The following is a 17,182-nucleotide window of genomic DNA, read 5'->3' as shown; positions in this document are numbered from 1 at the left end:
GAGAGAGAGAGAGGCAAAAGAAAGTAATAAAAACAAAGCACATGACAGAACAGGAAGTAATGTACAAGAAGACGAAAAAGAAGAAAGAAAAACAGAGTAAAAAGGATATGAAGCAGAGAAAAAAGGGCAACAAAAAGATGGTGAATCAATGAAAAAAAAAAAAAAAAGAGAGACCAGTAAGTAAAAATAACAAAAGAAAAACGGAGACAAAGGTTAAAAGAGATGAAGCAATCACTCGCATCTCCCTACACGATGAGGAAGAACAAGAAGAAGAAGAAGAAGAAGAAGAAGAAGAAGAAACAACAACAACAACAACAACAACAACAACAACAACAACAATAATAATAATAATAATAATAATAATAATAATAATAGTAATAACGGCAACGACAAAAGAAGACGAAGACGAAGAGAGGAAGAAGAAGAAGAAGAAGAAGAAGAAGAAGAAGAAGAAGAAGAAGAAGAAGAAGAAGAAGAAGAAGAAGAAGAAGAAGAAGAAGAAGAAGAAGAAGAAGAAGAAGAAGAAGAAGAAGAAGAAGAAGAAGAAGAAGAAGAAGAAGAAGAAGAAGAAGAAGAAGAAGAAGAAGAAGAAGAAGAAGAAAATAAACAGTGTATCGCAAATGTAACGGTCTACATTATCTTAATCAACGAGAGAGAGAGAGAGAGAGAGAGAGAGAGAGAGAGAGAGAGAGAGAGAGAGAGAGAGAGAGAGAGAGAGAGAGAGAGAGAGAGAGAGAGAGAGAGAGAGAGAGAGAGAGAGAGAGAATGCTTTATTAGGTCGGTTCATTTGCGCGGAAGTCGAAAGATAAAAAAAAAAAAACAAGAGGAGGAGTAGGGAGAGGAATACGATGAAGAGGAGAAGGAAGAGGAGGAGGAGGAGGAGCAGGAAGGACATTAGCAAGCCGGTGACGTATTCTAATGACGTGACGGCGTCCTGTCAGGTGCATTAGCGGAGCCCTGTAATGACGTAACGCTTCCCTCACCTGTGATATCATTCTTCCGCCGCCACTCGCTAAGTAATTGTTCAGCGCCCCGACGGAGGGAGGGAAAAAATAGGGATGAAGTGATGAGCGGTTGGTGTGCCCTTTTTTGTTAGTTTTAATCTGGTTTTACAGAGAGAGAGAGAGAGAGAGAGAGAGAGAGAGAGTTTTAGAAGGTAACAGTGATTCAATGTCTCCGGTAAAGTTTCGAAACCTCTCATTTTAAGTTTCACGAACATCAGAATAGAACAGTGAAGAGAACCGAACCAAACCTAAGCAGGCTAAACTTAACCTGACATATCGTATCCAAATATAAGATATCCTCACACAATATCATATCTTGTATTCACAGTTCTTTCCTCGATTTCCATCCTTTCCTAACCTAACTCAACCAAACTTACTTAATCCTATACCGATGTCATATCCTGCATTATTCTTCTCTCATATTCTATTATTTCCTAACCTAACCTTACTTGTCACAATATCACATCATGTATTCTCTTCCTCTCGTTTTCTGTCCTTTTCCAACCTGACCTAACCTTACCAACCTAACCTAACCTACCTTACGTATCACAATATCACATCTTGTACCCTCCTCTCGTATTCCATCCTTTTCCTAATCCACCTCACCGTAACCAAACTACAATGTGTGGCGTAGTTATTCAATTAACTAATCAAGTCTCGGTTCCCATGTTGATTACAATACTGAAAAAAATACACATTAGCAAAATAAATAAATAAAACAAAAGAGAATTGATACAGCTCATTGGGTAAGAGATGAATGAAAAAAAAGTTGCAGATAAAAGATTCAGTGACAAGACTAAGAATAAAAAGAATAAAAGTTTTTGAATTCTGTCCATTTCTTTTTCCTGCTCTTGTCCAGTAATTAATCAAAGTTAAGTTTTAGCAGCGTGGTGGTGGTGGTGGTTGTGGTGGTGGTGGTGGTAGCGGCTGTGGTGGCAGTGGGTGGTGAGGGTTCGCATTGTACGAAGGTTTTAGAAACGTGTTTTTAAGGTTCTGGTGACAAATTAACAAGAACTTTTACATTATCAACAGGAGAAACACTCTTGAGAACCCGGTTAACTAACTGTCTTTGTGGCCTTGGAAAATAGTCGTGATGACAAAGCAAAACATTCAAGGGTGTTTTCTATGGTTCTATTGACAAATGAACAAAAATTTCTACATTACCAAGAGGAGAGGAGAAATACTCTTGAGAACCCGGCTAATCGTCTCTGGCCTTAGAAAATAGTCGTGGTGAGAGAGTAAATCAATTAAGGTTTTTTTTTTTTTTTTATGGTTCTAGTAACAAATTAACAAGATTTCTAATTGTCTCTCTGGCCTTAGAAAATAATCGTGGTGAGAGAGCAGTGTCTCTGAATACGGGCCTTACATAGATACCGCCCTTATCGTATGTGTCCTGGCACTGTTTTATGTGGAAGTATAATTTACGAGGTATCGGGAAAATAAAGTGGGCGCGAAAACATTTAAGAGGGGAAGAAAAGTTCAAATGGTACGGAGAAATTTAAAGGGATGCAGGAAAATTTAAGGATCACAAAAAAAAAAAGTGTGCAAGAAAATTTGACGCGTGCAAGAAAATTTAATGGGCAAGAAGTAGATTTTTTAAGGTGCGCACCCAAATCTACAAGGTGCACAGAAAATTAGAGGGCGCGGAGACGTAAAAAGATGCAGAGGGTAATTCAGTGAGAAGGGAGAAGCAGCCCTGGAAAATTTAAGTGACTCAAGGAAATTTAAGTGGCACGGGAAACTTATGGAAGCAAAGAAAAAAAAGAAGGAAATCTGAGAGGAAGAAGAGTATTTCAAAGGGCACAAATCTTAAGGGACGTGTTGAAATTAAAGGGGCACAGAAAATTATAAGGGGGGAATCTACATATCACAGACTTAAGGGAAGAAGAAAACTAAGGCGTCCCTTGAAATTTATAGACAGGTTAAGTTAAATAAAGTTTGTCTAGATTAGGAAATTTGAAGCGCACGAGACTCCTAAAGTGGCGAGGAGGGAGCAGCACTCTGGTGTGACTGAGATTAACGACGCATTTCACTTTTATTTGCCACTATTAGGCTGCCTCGTTACACTTATGCTTGGAAAAAATATTCGTGCCGTAATCTTATCAACACCACGCCGCCACCGCTGTCTACACCACTCCCTCCTTCACCCAGACACCCTCATACACCCACACGATAACATTCAAGTACTTCTTCTTCTTCTCCTTCCGCCGTTTCTCAAGAGTGAGGGGTTGGCGCCATATACAAGTTTCCTACTGTTGTTTCTTCCTCTGTGACTCACATCCTTTGCCGTTCTACCGCAATGCCATCCCTCCATCTCACTCGCTGTCTAGTACTTATTCCTGAGTTAAATACGTGCTCATTCATGTTAAACTTTCGTCGTAAACTGAGAGTAACATTCATCACGACAAAATGACTCGTGCTCCCGGCCATCCCACCGCCACTTACCAGCACACGCCGCCTGGTGCCGAGTGCCGAGGCGAAGGCAAAGACGGGCCGAGGAAGTACGCTGACTCAATAAAGTAGCGTTACACATTCAGGACGATGCAAACTGACACCAATTATGGATCCATTGATAACAACAGGCTACTCATGGTGGTATCCCTGTGTGTGTTTAGTACAGCTGCACCTGCATGAATCAAGTGAGCAGTACTCGTAAAAGAAGCAATAGGATTTGAGTTGGTACAGTAACGCTTCATAAAAAACAGGCGGAACCTTAGTCGAACACGCTTACCAATCCCTGCCGAGACTACCGGGCTGTTCAGTGTGAAACTCGTCGGACAACACTGTAACGATACTTTTTTGAGTGTGTGGTTAGTCACTCTACGTAGCGATGTCATACACTACAAAAAATAATAAAAGAAAAGCTTAATCTGACAAGTACCTTCATCCAGCACATCCCAGTTCTTGTTGGTTTTTGCAGAGCTATTAATACAAAGCACTTCATTAGTCTACGTATTCATTTCTATTCAGCTCATAGATAGAATAAAAAACAGTGGAGATCGTGACTTCACCAGTTGAGGGAAGATGATCAAGTGAAAACAGAGGAGACAAAGGGATAAAAAAAATGCGTTAGAACTACAAAGGCTGGGAGGCAAAGAGGAAGATGTAAGGGATAGAAACAACTGGGGGAGACTCAATACATCGCGCCAACGAAAGAAGACCAGGGATAATTTACAAGTGGATTAGGTGGATATCAAACCGCAATAGATCTTCAGCTCCTAACCACGTAGAGTGTTCAATTTACCTACACTTCTCTACTCTTGCGATAACTGCAGACAGAGTAACAAAAGGGAACAAGAGCCACACATTCAAGGAAGAGGAGTAGTGTGTGTATGTGTGTGTGTGTGTGTGTGTGGAAAAGACACCAGGATAGCGCATCGCCTTAAGATTCAGCGTTTGCTTTTCCTAACTGATATTACTTGTCGGTTTAATTGCAGTTTCTAACAATGGAATGTAGATAGTTACGGCCGCCCCCAAGTTGTGAGTCTAGTTCACTATTCTCACTGTTGGGAATGTTTCTAACCTCAACTTCACTTGCCGGGTATTGAGAAAGAGAGAGAGAGAGAGAGAGAGAGAGAGAGAGAGAGAGAGAGAGAGAGAGAGAGAGAGAGAGAGAGAGAGAGAGGAGAGAGAATAAACGCCTTTAGAGAGAGAGAGAGAGAGAGAGAGAGAGAGAGAGAGAGAGAGAGAGAGAGAGAGAGAGAGAATAAACGCCTTTTAAAAGTCATGAATCCTGAACTAACCAAACACTACACATTGCCCCCGAGCAAATCTCTCTCTCTCTCTCTCTCTCTCTCTCTCTCTCTCTCTCTCTCTCTCTCTCTCTGCGTGCTGCACCACCCCTCAACTAATCATCATTACCAAGACCAAACATGTTCTCATTACCATAAACAAACAAGAACCAGCTAAATAAACACACAAACATATAAACACACACACACACACACACACACACACACGCACACACACACACACACACACACATGCGAAAGTGATGGATAATTCCACTTAAACCGCGTCCTACAAATACTAGACAAATGACAAATAAACAAGGTCAAACAAACTTCAAAAACACGAACATAGATCAACAGGAAAAATACTCGTAAAGAAACTTACAGCCTGGAATGGAATAAAAATACGTGTTAAAATAATGATTGGGCGGGGGGAAGGGGACAATAAAGTGCGGTATTTAGTGGGGTAAAGTGCGGCCGTAGATAGACAGGTGATTAGCACAGTTAGATAAATGCAACAATGATAAATACCAGGCCACGGGATTGGACAGGTGTGGCCAGGTGTGACGCGAGGGGGACCTGCACTAATTAATTACATAGGTGCTCCAATTTATCCAATGGTAATCTTCATCTACATCTCCTGGGCACAATTACTACTGGACGATGCTGATTTGTGCGAAAGGAGGCGATGGTGGTGGTGGTGGTGGTGATGGAGAAAGAGGACCGATTTATTTATTGATTGACTACCTGATTGTCTACTTGACTGTGTGATTAACTGATTTTTTGGCACAAATATCACGTCATAAGTCGTCGCGAGAGGAGGAGGAGGAGGAGGAGGAGGAGGAGGAGAGGTTAGGAGAACAACAGGGAATGAAAATAGAACGAAATAAAAAGAACACAGATTGAGCCAGAAATAGATCGTATAAGCTCTCTTTACCCTCGATAAGATGAGATTACATCTACAAAAAAGAACGACAGGAATAGCAATGAATGTGAGGAATGCATCCCAGAGGACACCACCACCACCACCACCACGCCAACACAGCATAAGGCAACCCGGCCCACCCCAGCCCAGTCCAGCGAGGCGAAGCGAGGCGAGGCGGGAGGGGCTGCTTACTCACTAGAAGGAAAAAGCATAACAGAAATAGCACGTTGACTTTACGCGTCCCTCATGCGTGGCGGGTGTGGGAAGGCGGATACTCCACATGATGTCCTTTTCCCAGATTCCATTTTCTTTTTTCACGTCAGCTATTCCGAACTTCACTTTACGCCTTGACACCCACACAGCGCCGCATACACACACACACACACACACATACGCACAGACACACAAACGCATACATACTGCACAGTGTTGCCGCCTGGTGGGATCTAGCGGCATCTTGTAGGTTCCGCCAAACTCTCGTCTCGAAGCGGCGCCGATTACTCTAGCAACAAGAAACCATTCACTTCCCGCGCTGCCTGACGTAAAATTCACGCCGGAAAACAGAATAATAAAAAAAAAATAAAGAAAGAAAGAAAAATGGAAGATTAAAAAGTAAATAAATAAACATAATCACACGGACACTCAACTGATTAGTCAAATTCTACTCGATGACGTCAGCGAGCAGCAGCCAATCAGCGTGAAGGGCGAGGATGAAATACCGGCACGGCTTTTATTTCACCTCAACGTGGCAGGTTCCTTTTTTTTCTCTCTCTTTTTCAGGAATGGAGAGGAAAAGCATGTAAAAATACCGATCTATCAATACTGTTGATTATGACTCGCCGCCAATGCTTTTGTACAACTGGTTACCGGGGGAACCAATTTAATGGAGAGAGAGAGAGAGAGAGAGAGAGAGAGAGAGAGAGAGAGAGAGAGAGAGAGAGAGAGAGAGAGAGAGAGAGAAATTTTTACGTTCATCAGAGGAAGGGAGTCTGCTATCACGGGGAATAATCTATTGTTTCACATAAACATAGCAGGTACATTTATGTGCGTATGTACGCACTCTACAACACATGAATTACGATAAATATTACATGTGCATTAACTAATAATCATGGATACGTGAGTGCATGTGTGCCCACTTAGGGATCCATGTACACACATACATATGTAATAGTTTTAATGCTTTTTTTTTTTTTTTTTTTTTACAAACTTGCGGTCCTCAGTTGTCCTCCCAACAGGCAATGCTTACGGGGGCACATTTTCCTCCACAACGAGATATCCGCTGTGTTCCTGAGGCAAGATGGTACAGATGAGGCAATGAGGCGCTTCTAGTACAGCTTCTAGCCACAGTTCCTGTGCACAACAACCCTGCCTGATGTTGAAGCACCTCAAAGCATTGACCGAATGCTCAGCTGCTGGATGGCAGTAGTAGGATCAGGAGCCAATTTATGCGAGCAAAGATACGATTCATAATACAGGTGGCAGTTTTTAGCGCAATAGGTGACGTCTACAAACTTAAACCAGGTCACGCGCCGATGCTTCTCTTGGCTTCAGGTCTCCATTCGCGTCTCCAGAAGTTCTAGAATCTTGTCACTGAGAGATGGCTCAGTTGGAAACACTGCCTGCCTGGCTCTTGCTGCTTGGAATCTCGCAGGCAGGACGAGTCTACCGAGACGCCCCTGCGATGAGACCACTAATAGCTTAGTTACGAAGCCTTCCTCAAGATCTAAAGAAGGTTCTGTAGATCATGTAGCTGGTGACATCAGCGACGTGCATACAAACATCTCGCCAACATGAACTGAATCAGAACTGTCTCCATCTAGCCACTGGGAGTTTCTGAGCGCCTCGCTTATGATTTTTCCAATATTCTTGTTGTAGTGTTTCATTCTGGGGAGTGGAATGTCATGTGTTCCATCGCGTTATTTACAACAGTTACATGTCGCAATGATCGTGTATTCTAGGGGATTCCATGAGTGTTGGACCCTGGAGGTGAGGAGTCTTGGCTTCTTTGTACTGTGTCGGATGAGACCATCCTGTGAAGAACAAATATTAAGTGTGAACTCCACTCCTCCTCTGCCTACTAAAACAACACACAGGATGCACGAGTATATGTTGAATCAAAGGAGCACCACAAACTTGAGGCGAATTAACTTACATAATTTTGATACAAGAACACTATGATTAGGAGAGTTCCCGCCACATTTAACACTTACATCCCGGGTGATGATGACGAACGACTGTGTGCTCATCCAGACGCATCTTTCTTCCCACAGGTGAGCGGGATAATCAACAACACGGGGCACAGCGTGGTGTTGACCCTGGGCGGCACCAGTCACCACCATCCCCCCATCAACATCACGGGCGGGCCCCTATCCTACAGGTACCAGGTAAGTGTCCGCCACTAATTACGAGGCTATTGATAGAGCTAACTATGCCAAAGCACCATTACCGAGCCTCTCACGTGAAGGGACCAGGTTAGTATCAAAATTAATTACGAGAATGCAGGTATATGTGTCTCTGTGCCAAAAATATACCACCTGTATTTTGAAACGCTTCGCTCTCTCACCACGACTATTTTCCAAGGCCACAGAGATGATTACCCGGGTTCTCAGGAGTGTTTCTCCTGTTCACAATGTAGAAATCTTGATATTACTAAAACAATAAAAAAAACATACCTAAAAACCCGTGTAACTTTAACGAGTAGAGCCTTTTGAATGTAGTGGAGATGCGTCGCAGAAGTGTTTCAGAATATGGTCCATAGTAAGTAAAATGACGCAAGGTTTTCCACAATTATACATGCAAGTCAGTCTCTGTTAACACTCTTGGCTACTTCCGAAATACATGGTGAGGCTACGAAGTCCCTGCCATCGAGCGGGACACACACGGCAGCGAGGTGAGGCGTCAAGGCGGACAAAGAACTTCACAACTGCTAAAGAAGTCTCGATTGGTTTGTGTCTAAGCTTCCAGTCTTGGTGCTGACGTCACTACTGCCACGCTCCGCCGCCCAACTCGTACCTTCTCTCTCTCTCTCTCTCTCTCTCTCTCTCTCTCTCTGCACTACTGCGGTCAAATGATCAATTACAACCGCTCGTTACCGTCAAGTGTGTACGAGCACTGCCACTGACGCACCGTAACATGATATACAAAACTAGTTATCTGCCATTATATGTTTATAAGGCCCAGCTTATGAAAGCGCGTCTCTTCACACTAATTAATACTTCGTTAGTAATTTTTTTTCCCCTAAATAAATATGTATTAAAATTGTATCGCACACACAAAATTTTTTGTTAAGTAGAGACTGATTTATTCATTTTCTAGTGAATGATGATTTGGGAAAGTACGTAGTTGTATGTTGATAGGGATCGATGGGCTCTTAAAACTGCAATACTAACATCAGAAAAAAAAAAAATGGATTGATTAATTAAAGTAAACATGTAGCAACAACGGAATCAAATGTCGTTGGTTGAAAAGAAAAAGCAAATACTCTCAGGATGAAATTACTAACATATTAAGTTCATCTTTTTGTTAATTACTGTAATCACAATTTGACCTTTTGTGTTAAGCCGAGGTGACATTAACATTTTCATTATTAAGTATAATAAAGAGGATGTGCTGTGCTTGATTTTACCTGAAGGTACATACAAACGTGCTGTGCCGCGATGTGTTTAAAGTCATCTAAAGAATAAAGCTTGAACATGACAGCAGCAACACTCCAGAGATAAATATTCAATAGAAAAACACACACGGAAAAAAAAAAAAAAACATGGTGTAAAAATATCAACAAAATATACACGTCTGGAAAAAAAAAATAGTGCTGCCAATTAGTAGTTGTTCCCACTTCGCGCCTGACGCTCCGTGGCTCCGATGTTTTGCTGAGTCTACGAACTGTTGCAGTTTTGCTCTTGCTGCCAATTTTTGGATTCCTTAAATTAGGTCTGATTGGCTCCACTCACTCACGCTGACGAGGCGGTACTGTGCCTCACCACGTCGTCACAAGGGGAACTGTGTCTTACTTGAACTCATGTAGCAACACGCCGCTTCATAAGAAAGGGAAGATGCTGCACCCGTCACAAAGGAAAGCTTTACGTGTCTGACTTGAAACTGCAGCACGTCACGTCACGTTACAAAGGGATACTGCACACTACCTAAACCGATGCCAGTGTAAAAGATTACTTTGATCTTTATTTGAGTGAAATAAGACGAGGTTTCATATATAAATTTGCATGCGTACGTACACACACAGCCGCTGCAGTCTGGTTACCAAGAGACAGGTGGGTGAGGTGAGCGAAGTATGAGGTAAAGTATTTCCACGTCTCTCCCATGTGTTTGAGCATGAGGTTTATTGATGGCTTCAGCGATACATTTTATTGCGCTAGGATATATTGCGTGGGTTTTGAGGGCGAAGCAAAGTGAAGGTAAATGTTGTGCGCAAGGATAGTTTTAAGTGTTACGGGGAAGTCTGAGCGAGGAATGAAAGCACCAGAGGTTGAGAATCAGGCAAGAAGTGCTTTGTGATACGGTAATTTCAGTCACAAATGTGAAAAATGATGAAATGCAGGATTGTCTAAGTATTTACTGATTTACACGGAGGCAAGGTGAGTCTAGTTAAATGTACAGGTAAAGGACACAGTTCAGGTAGGTACAAGTTACTGGTATTTGCAAGTAATGTGAAGATCAAAAAGGCACAGGTACTCTCTGCGCTTAATGATTGGCAGAGAAACAAGGTGAGTACAGTTAAGATACAGTTCATCATTATAGTTAGTTACAGGTAACGAAAAGAAATACTAACGTTTAATTTAGACTACAGCCACTACTACAACAACAACAACAACAACAACAACAACAACTACTACTACTACTACTGCTACTACTACTACTACTACTACTACTGCTACTACTACTACTACTACTACAACTACTACTACTATTGCTCTTGCTGCAGCTCCTACTACTACCACCACCACTACTGCTACTGTTGTTACAGAGATGACAATAACTACTACATCTTTAAGAGAAGCAGACAAAGACTACCCAATGCTCCTCTTTATATTCTCTTTCCTCTCAAGCACGAAAGTTGGTATTCATTTTTCTTTCACGCAATCCAGGATTAAAATGAATTATACATATCTTCACTGCCCAAGTTTCGGAATCTGAATTCGCTTAATTTCTCGTTCTTAATCTTTTAGGGAGCAGCACGAGTGGGTATTTTCTTCTTTTCTTTCTTGTTTTTCTAACCTTTAACGGACCTGCTTCCTGGTGAATAACTCCCGCCTCGACTCCCACTGCTGCCAATGAAAATAATGAAGCTGTTTTCCCTCATTTTCAATTCCTTAAAGACTTGTTTCCAGAACACGAACCCAATGAAGGTGACTAGGCAACTGAGGCCGACCAGACAAAGAGTTAACGACGCCCTCTTGTAACATACGTGACTCCAAACCTTCCTGCGTGACAAGACAAGACAAAACAAGCCAAGATAAAACAAGGCGCCTCGACTCTCCACCATCGTCTGCTGATTCTGCTGACCCACCCTAGCAAGATTCCTCCCCTTCCCTCCCTCCGCTCCATCTCTCTTTTCCTCCCTCCAACCTTTCTGCATCTGTGAGGACTGGTAATTATCTTAACAAATCTAAAAGAGAACACTCCCTCCCCTGAACACTGGTGGAGTGCCGCAAGGGATCTCTGTTTATATATTGGCACGATAACAGATTTTTTTTTAGCGTTTTTTTTTCTCTTTTCATTCCCACTTCGTATCCAGTCCTCATCTCTACACCACCTCATCCTTTCATCTGCTCTTACTTTCCGTTTCCTCTCCTGCGCTTCTGCTTCCCCGCCTAATCTTTCTCCTGCAATTTTTTTCTACTTTCTCCTGATACTATAACTTCCCCTTATTTCTAACTTTCCTTGTATAAACTCTTCGACTTTCTCCTCCTCATGTGACAATTTCCTCATTTGTATCTTCCAGCTTCATCTTCCCTTCTGCTATTTCTTTCCCTCCCCTTACTCCCGCTGCGTCCTCATCCTCCCTTCGTCTTTCCCCTCCTAAATCTCATCCACATCTGTCTCTCACCCCCTTCCTTTCTTCTGCTAATTCTCTTTCATTCTACGTATTCATCCCTTCCTCGCCTTTTTCTTCCTCCTAACTCTCTCTCTCTCTCTCTCTCTCTCTCTCTCTCTCTCTCTCTCTCTCTCTCTCTCTCTCTCTCTCTCTCTCTCTCTCTCTCTCTCTTATTGACCTCCTCACTCCATTCTTTTCCCTCCATCTCTCCAGTGACTTCTCTCTCTCCTCCCTCCTCATCTCTCTCTCCTCACCTCATCTTTCCGTCCCTCCCTCCCCCATCCTGCTTCTCTCCCAGGACTGCGGCAGGTGTTAAGGTTTATTTGAGGTCCTCCAGGAGTGAACAGAGTGCGTCTCCTGTTTGCTTCCCTGACCTGTGTTGTCTGACTAATTGGACTCACTGCTGTCCTTTTAGCAAGAGCTGATTGGGAGATTTAAAATGATGGGGAAAAAATGTGTGTGTGTGTGTGTGTGTGTGTGTGTGTGTGTGTGTGTGTTTACTTCTATTTTCTCCTCACTTAAAGTACATAATGGACTTGTCCTCGACCATTAACACAGACATGAAATGGATAAAAAAAAAAAAATAAGTACAAGACGAAACTGAACTGCAGTTTTTTTTTTAATATTCCTATTAGTTTTGGGTTTTGTAGAATTCTGTGGCCAATAAATCTATCTATTTGTCTATCTATTTATCTACCTATCTCTCTGTGTGTGTGTCTGTGTGTGTGTGTGTGTGTGTGTGTGTGTGTGTGTGTGTGTGTGTGTGTGTGTGTGTGTGTGTGTGTGTGTGTGTGTGTGTGTGTGTGTGTGTGTGTGTGTGTGTGTGTGTGTGTGTGTGTGTGCATAGCTAATGACTAATCCAGGTGAATGTGCTCCTCTTTCCCCCAGGTGAGCCACGTGCAGCTTCACTTTGGGGCAGCGGATCACGTGGGCTCCGAACACACCATCAACGGCACCGCCTTCCCTGCTGAGGTGAGCACGAGAGGACCAGGCTAGGAGAGGCTGAAAGAGGCTGAGGGTGGCTGCAAAAGGCTATGGGAAGCTAAAAGAGGCTGAGGGAAGCTGGAAGAGGTTGAGGGAGGCTAGGAGAAGGAGAGGGAGGCTGAGGGAGGCTGGGGCACGCAGGAATAGATTGGGGGAAGCTGAAAGGGGCTGAGGAAGGCTGATAGAGGCTGGGAGAGACTGGGGAGAAGACTGGCACAAAGATATCAGCAGATAGGGGAAAATAAGGGAAATAAGGACGTGTAGAAAAAAAGCTGGGTAAAGGAACAGAGGCAAGATAAGAGGACAGATAGATAGGCTAGAGGTAGAAGAGGAAAAAGAAGTGAGGACGTGTTGGCAGGCTAAGGGAGGAGGAATGAGATGTACAGGGGAGGGATAACACAGGAACGTCACGAGATGTAGGGGAAACTATAGCAAAGGACAGGAATGAGAGAGAGAAAGAGGAGAAGAGATAAAGGGAGGATAGAAATGGTGGAAACGAGGCTCGGGTGTCCGTGAGGGAGGAAGGGTGTGAGAGAAGGAAGGAAGGAAGGAAGGAAGGGAGGGAGAAAGGAAAGGAGTGAAGAGAGGAAGGAAGGGAGGGAGCAAGGGCGGGAAGGGAAGGGAAGGGAAGGGAATGGAAGGGGAAGGTGAAGTGATAGTGAAGGGAAAAGCTGTGTTGTTTTCTTTACGTAGAGAGAGAGAGAGAGAGAGAGAGAGAGAGAGAGAGAGAGAGAGAGAGAGAGAGAGAGAGAGAGAGAGAGAGAGAGAGAGAGAGAGAGAGAGAGAGAGAGAGAGAGAGAGAGAGAGAGAGAGAGAGAGAGAGAGAGAGAGAGAGACGACCTGCATCACGACCCTAAACTTCACTACACCATCGGCATATTTTTTCCTGTTAAAGCGCACCACAAACACACACACACACACACACACACACACACACACACACACACACACACACACACACACACACACACACACATGAAAGTTGGGAATCCGGCGGTAGCAAGACAAGAGGGAGAGGAAGGAGAGAGGGAGGGAAAGGGGAGAGAAGGAGAGGGAGTGAAGGAGAAGTGGGGGAAGGAGCATAGAGCATGGCCCGGTGGATGGAATGAAAGAAGAAGAAGGAGGAGGAGAAGAAGGAGGAGGAGGAGGAGGAATGAAAAATGAGTGACAACACGAGCCAGGTGAAGGAGAAAAGCAGAGGCTGGGTTACAGTTAAGGAAGGAGAGGAGGAAAAGAAGGAGGAGGAGGAGGAGGAGGAGGAGGAGGAGGAGGAGGAGGAGGACTCTCTACATTGGCACGGTGGCATGGTGGCGTCATTTCAGTATCATAGTGAAAGGAGGAAGAGGAAGAAGAAAAGGAAGATGGTTAAGAGGAGGAAGAAGAGCTTGGAGAGAGAGCAAGGAAGGAAGGGAGAAGGAGGGAAGGAAGGACAGGTCAGGAAACTCGACACTTAATCAAGAAAAACTCTCACCTTTTTTTTTCTTTTTTAATTTTTTTCTCATCCCTTTGTGATCCTTGGTGAGGGAGGGGGCGGGAAAGTAGTGTCAGCGGGGATCAGGGAGGCGAGGTGGGGAGTCAGGAAGGTGAGGGAGAGGCAGGGAAGGCGAGGCAGGGAAGGCGAGGCAGGGAAGGTGAAGCAGGGCAAGGTGGTACTCTAATGCCCGTCACGTTTTAGACTTGCATGGGTAAAAAAAAAAAATGTATACTTCACTCTCTCTCTCTCTCTCTCTCTCTCTCTCTCTCTCTCTCTCCTGAGGAATTCAGTCGTAAGGCCAGAATCCATTTATTTTGGACATACTTTTTTTCTTTCTCTTCTTCTTCCCTCCATTTTTTCCTTCTCTCAACGCCGCGGATGAAGCTTTCTCAGGGTAAGGGCACAGGGGAGGGGAAAAGGATCAACACCACCCTCTCCAAAGCCAGCCACCCCTCTCCTTCTCCTCCTCCTCCAACCACCGACCCCTCCAAAGCCTCCCAACCTCCTTCTCCTTCTCGTATTTCTTTCCAGTACTGAAGGAAGGATTACACACCCTACCTCTGTACCCTTCCAGCCTCCCCCTTCATCCTTATTGGCGGCGGGGGAGAAAAGGCAGGATTAACACCCCCACACCCCCCTTTCAACCCTCCATACCTCCTCGTACTGGTGGTGGAAGGCAGGATCAAGACCTCAACCATCCATGCCTCTTCCACAATTTTCCTTCCTTTTTTTTGGGCTGTGGAGGGAGAGGGAGAAAGGGAGTGAGAGAGAGAGAGAGAAGGAGGGATCAACATGTCTCCTTTCCTCCTCTCCTTCCTTCCGTGTGTTGTTGTTAGCCAGCCAGCGTCCGCCTCTTCTTCCTCTTTTGCATCGTTGGTGTGTTTGGTGACTGAGGCAAGAAAATGTATCGAGTGTTATCTTCCATGAAACCACCAAGGGGGCACCGTGAACTAATTGTTGTCTCACGCACCTCCTGCCGCCCTCCTTCCTCTGCTTCTTCCCGTTACTTGTCTCCCCCACCCCCGTCCTTGTCTCCTCGTCTTCCCCTCCACCTCCCTCTTTTCTTCTACTGTCTTTGTCCTTCGTCTTCTCTCAGTGTCTATAATAGCTTCCACAGTAACTCAATATACTTTCTTCGCTAAGTTCTCCTCTGAGGCTTCGTTAAGAACATCGTCGGGAAAACAGACACGAAAAGACAAAGGAAACTTACTAGACGTGCAGTGAAGGAAGAAGATGAGAGCAAACAAAAGACGGGGAGGGAAAAAAAAGAATATTAAGAGAGGAAGATAAGAAGGAAGGCGTGGTGGTGGTGGTGGTGGAGGTGGATGGGGTGTAGAGAAAAGTAAGGAAGGAAAGAATGATATGAGGAAAGAAATATGGATGTGAAAGAACCGGAAGGAGATTTGATAGGACCGCCCCCTCAAAGAAAAGAAAAGAAAAGAGAAAGAAAATGTTAAGGCTTGGAGGAAAGGGGAGAGAAGGGAGGTAGAAAGAAGGGAAGGCAAAAGAAAAGTGAAGCTGAGAGAGAAGCAATATGGGAAAGAAAAGAACGTAAGGGAGAAGGGTATTGGAAAAGAAAGGCGAAGGGTTATGAAGCAAAGAATAGGGAGAAGAAAGAAAAAAAAAGGAAATGAAGAAAATACATGATACACTTACGAATAGGGAAGAAGGAAGAGAAATGAGAAGAAAATAAAAGAGGATAAAGAATTAAAAAAAAAAACACATACAAGATAGGGAGGAGAGAGAGAGAGAGAGAGAGAGAGAGAGAGAGAGAGAGAGAGAGAGAGAGAGAGAGAGAGAGAGAGAGAGAGAGTTACAGAAATTACCCTTAACCCAGCAACACACACAGGAAGGACAAGATGAAAGGAATGACTTAGATAGATGGAGCGCAAGAGTGCAAGAAAGAGAAGGAGGAGGAGGAGGAGGAGTTGAGTACAAAGAGTAAGAGGAGGAGGAGGAGGAGGAGAAGGGGGAGGTGTGAGAAAGGGTGTAGTGGTGGCAGCGTGCATGATGATGAGAGACGAGGACTATATTATTCACCACAACACACCCCACCGCCTCGTTCATCACTTCTCAGCCAACATTGTGACAGCCGGTTAATGAAAAATGTCAGGATGCTCGTCAAACATTTTTTTTTTCCGAAGCATCGCCGAATAATTGATATTTTACTAGTAAGCGAAGCATCTGTGAGCAACGAGGCGTGTGTGTGTGTGTGTGTGTGTGTGTGTGTGTGTGTGTGTGTGTGTGTGTGTGTGTGTGTGTGTGTGTGTGTGTTCACCGACTCCAGTAAAGGGTGGAGAACGTGCATTAACACACACACACACACACACACACACACACACACCATAATCAAAAGTTTCTAGCAAACATTTTCCAGAACCTCTAATTTCATACAACCGCATCAAGCCAGTACTGTGTGTGTGTGTGTGTGTGTATTTGCACGTGCGTGTGTGTTTGTGTGCGTGCGTGCGCGTGTGTGTACGAGCAGCACGTGCGCAGTTTTGAATGCCAGCTAAATATACATAAAAAAAAAAAAACGAAAAAATCCCTGAGTTCGAACTAATTTCAAATAAAAAAATCCAATTAGGCGAAACACAGCCATTACGGCGCCGCTCACTCTGCCCCACAATGGCCACCGCTCATGGCATTGTCTGATAATAACAGTTTGGGGCATACGTACCTAGACGCCTGAAACACACATACACACACACACACACACACACACACACACACACACACACATACACACGGGAACGAAACCCTCCCTCTATTCTCATTTCCTAAACGTTATCGCGTCAAAAAAAAAAAAAAACACGAGACTGATAGGAAGACAACAAGTATCATAAAAAAACCGTTAAGTGAAGGACCATAATGTGTCAGGAAAATAATAGCGGCGTAAAACACACACACACACACACACACACACACACACACACACACACACACACACACACACTCCAGGACCACCTCTTAAGAAAACACATCCATTAAAAAAACAGTTTATATAAT

General features: G+C 43.9%; 1 protein-coding gene and 1 long non-coding RNA gene across 2 annotated transcripts in view; one reads left to right on the top strand and one right to left on the bottom strand.

Moving 5' to 3' along the window:
• The window catches only part of LOC135105633 (uncharacterized), a 113,973-nt gene extending 107,840 nt beyond the window's left edge, over positions 1-6,133 (bottom strand). The window contains exon 1 of the long non-coding RNA XR_010270928.1: positions 5,898-6,133. This is a non-coding gene — a long non-coding RNA (uncharacterized LOC135105633). The remainder of the gene's footprint in view (positions 1-5,897) is intronic.
• Positions 1-17,182, top strand: part of LOC135105631 (carbonic anhydrase-related protein 10-like) — a 105,890-nt gene that overhangs the window by 76,304 nt on the left and 12,404 nt on the right. Inside the window, exons 4-5 of the mRNA XM_064013981.1 lie at positions 7,934-8,047; positions 12,604-12,687. Of these exons, the coding sequence (XP_063870051.1) occupies positions 7,934-8,047; positions 12,604-12,687 (198 nt within the window). The remainder of the gene's footprint in view (positions 1-7,933; positions 8,048-12,603; positions 12,688-17,182) is intronic.

This window comes from Scylla paramamosain, chromosome 12 (assembly GCF_035594125.1).
Source record: "Scylla paramamosain isolate STU-SP2022 chromosome 12, ASM3559412v1, whole genome shotgun sequence".
In the NCBI taxonomy this organism is placed as follows: Eukaryota; Metazoa; Arthropoda; class Malacostraca; order Decapoda; family Portunidae; genus Scylla; species Scylla paramamosain.
Note: the sequence above shows the minus strand (reverse complement) of the source record. Positions and strands in the feature narration are given on the sequence as shown.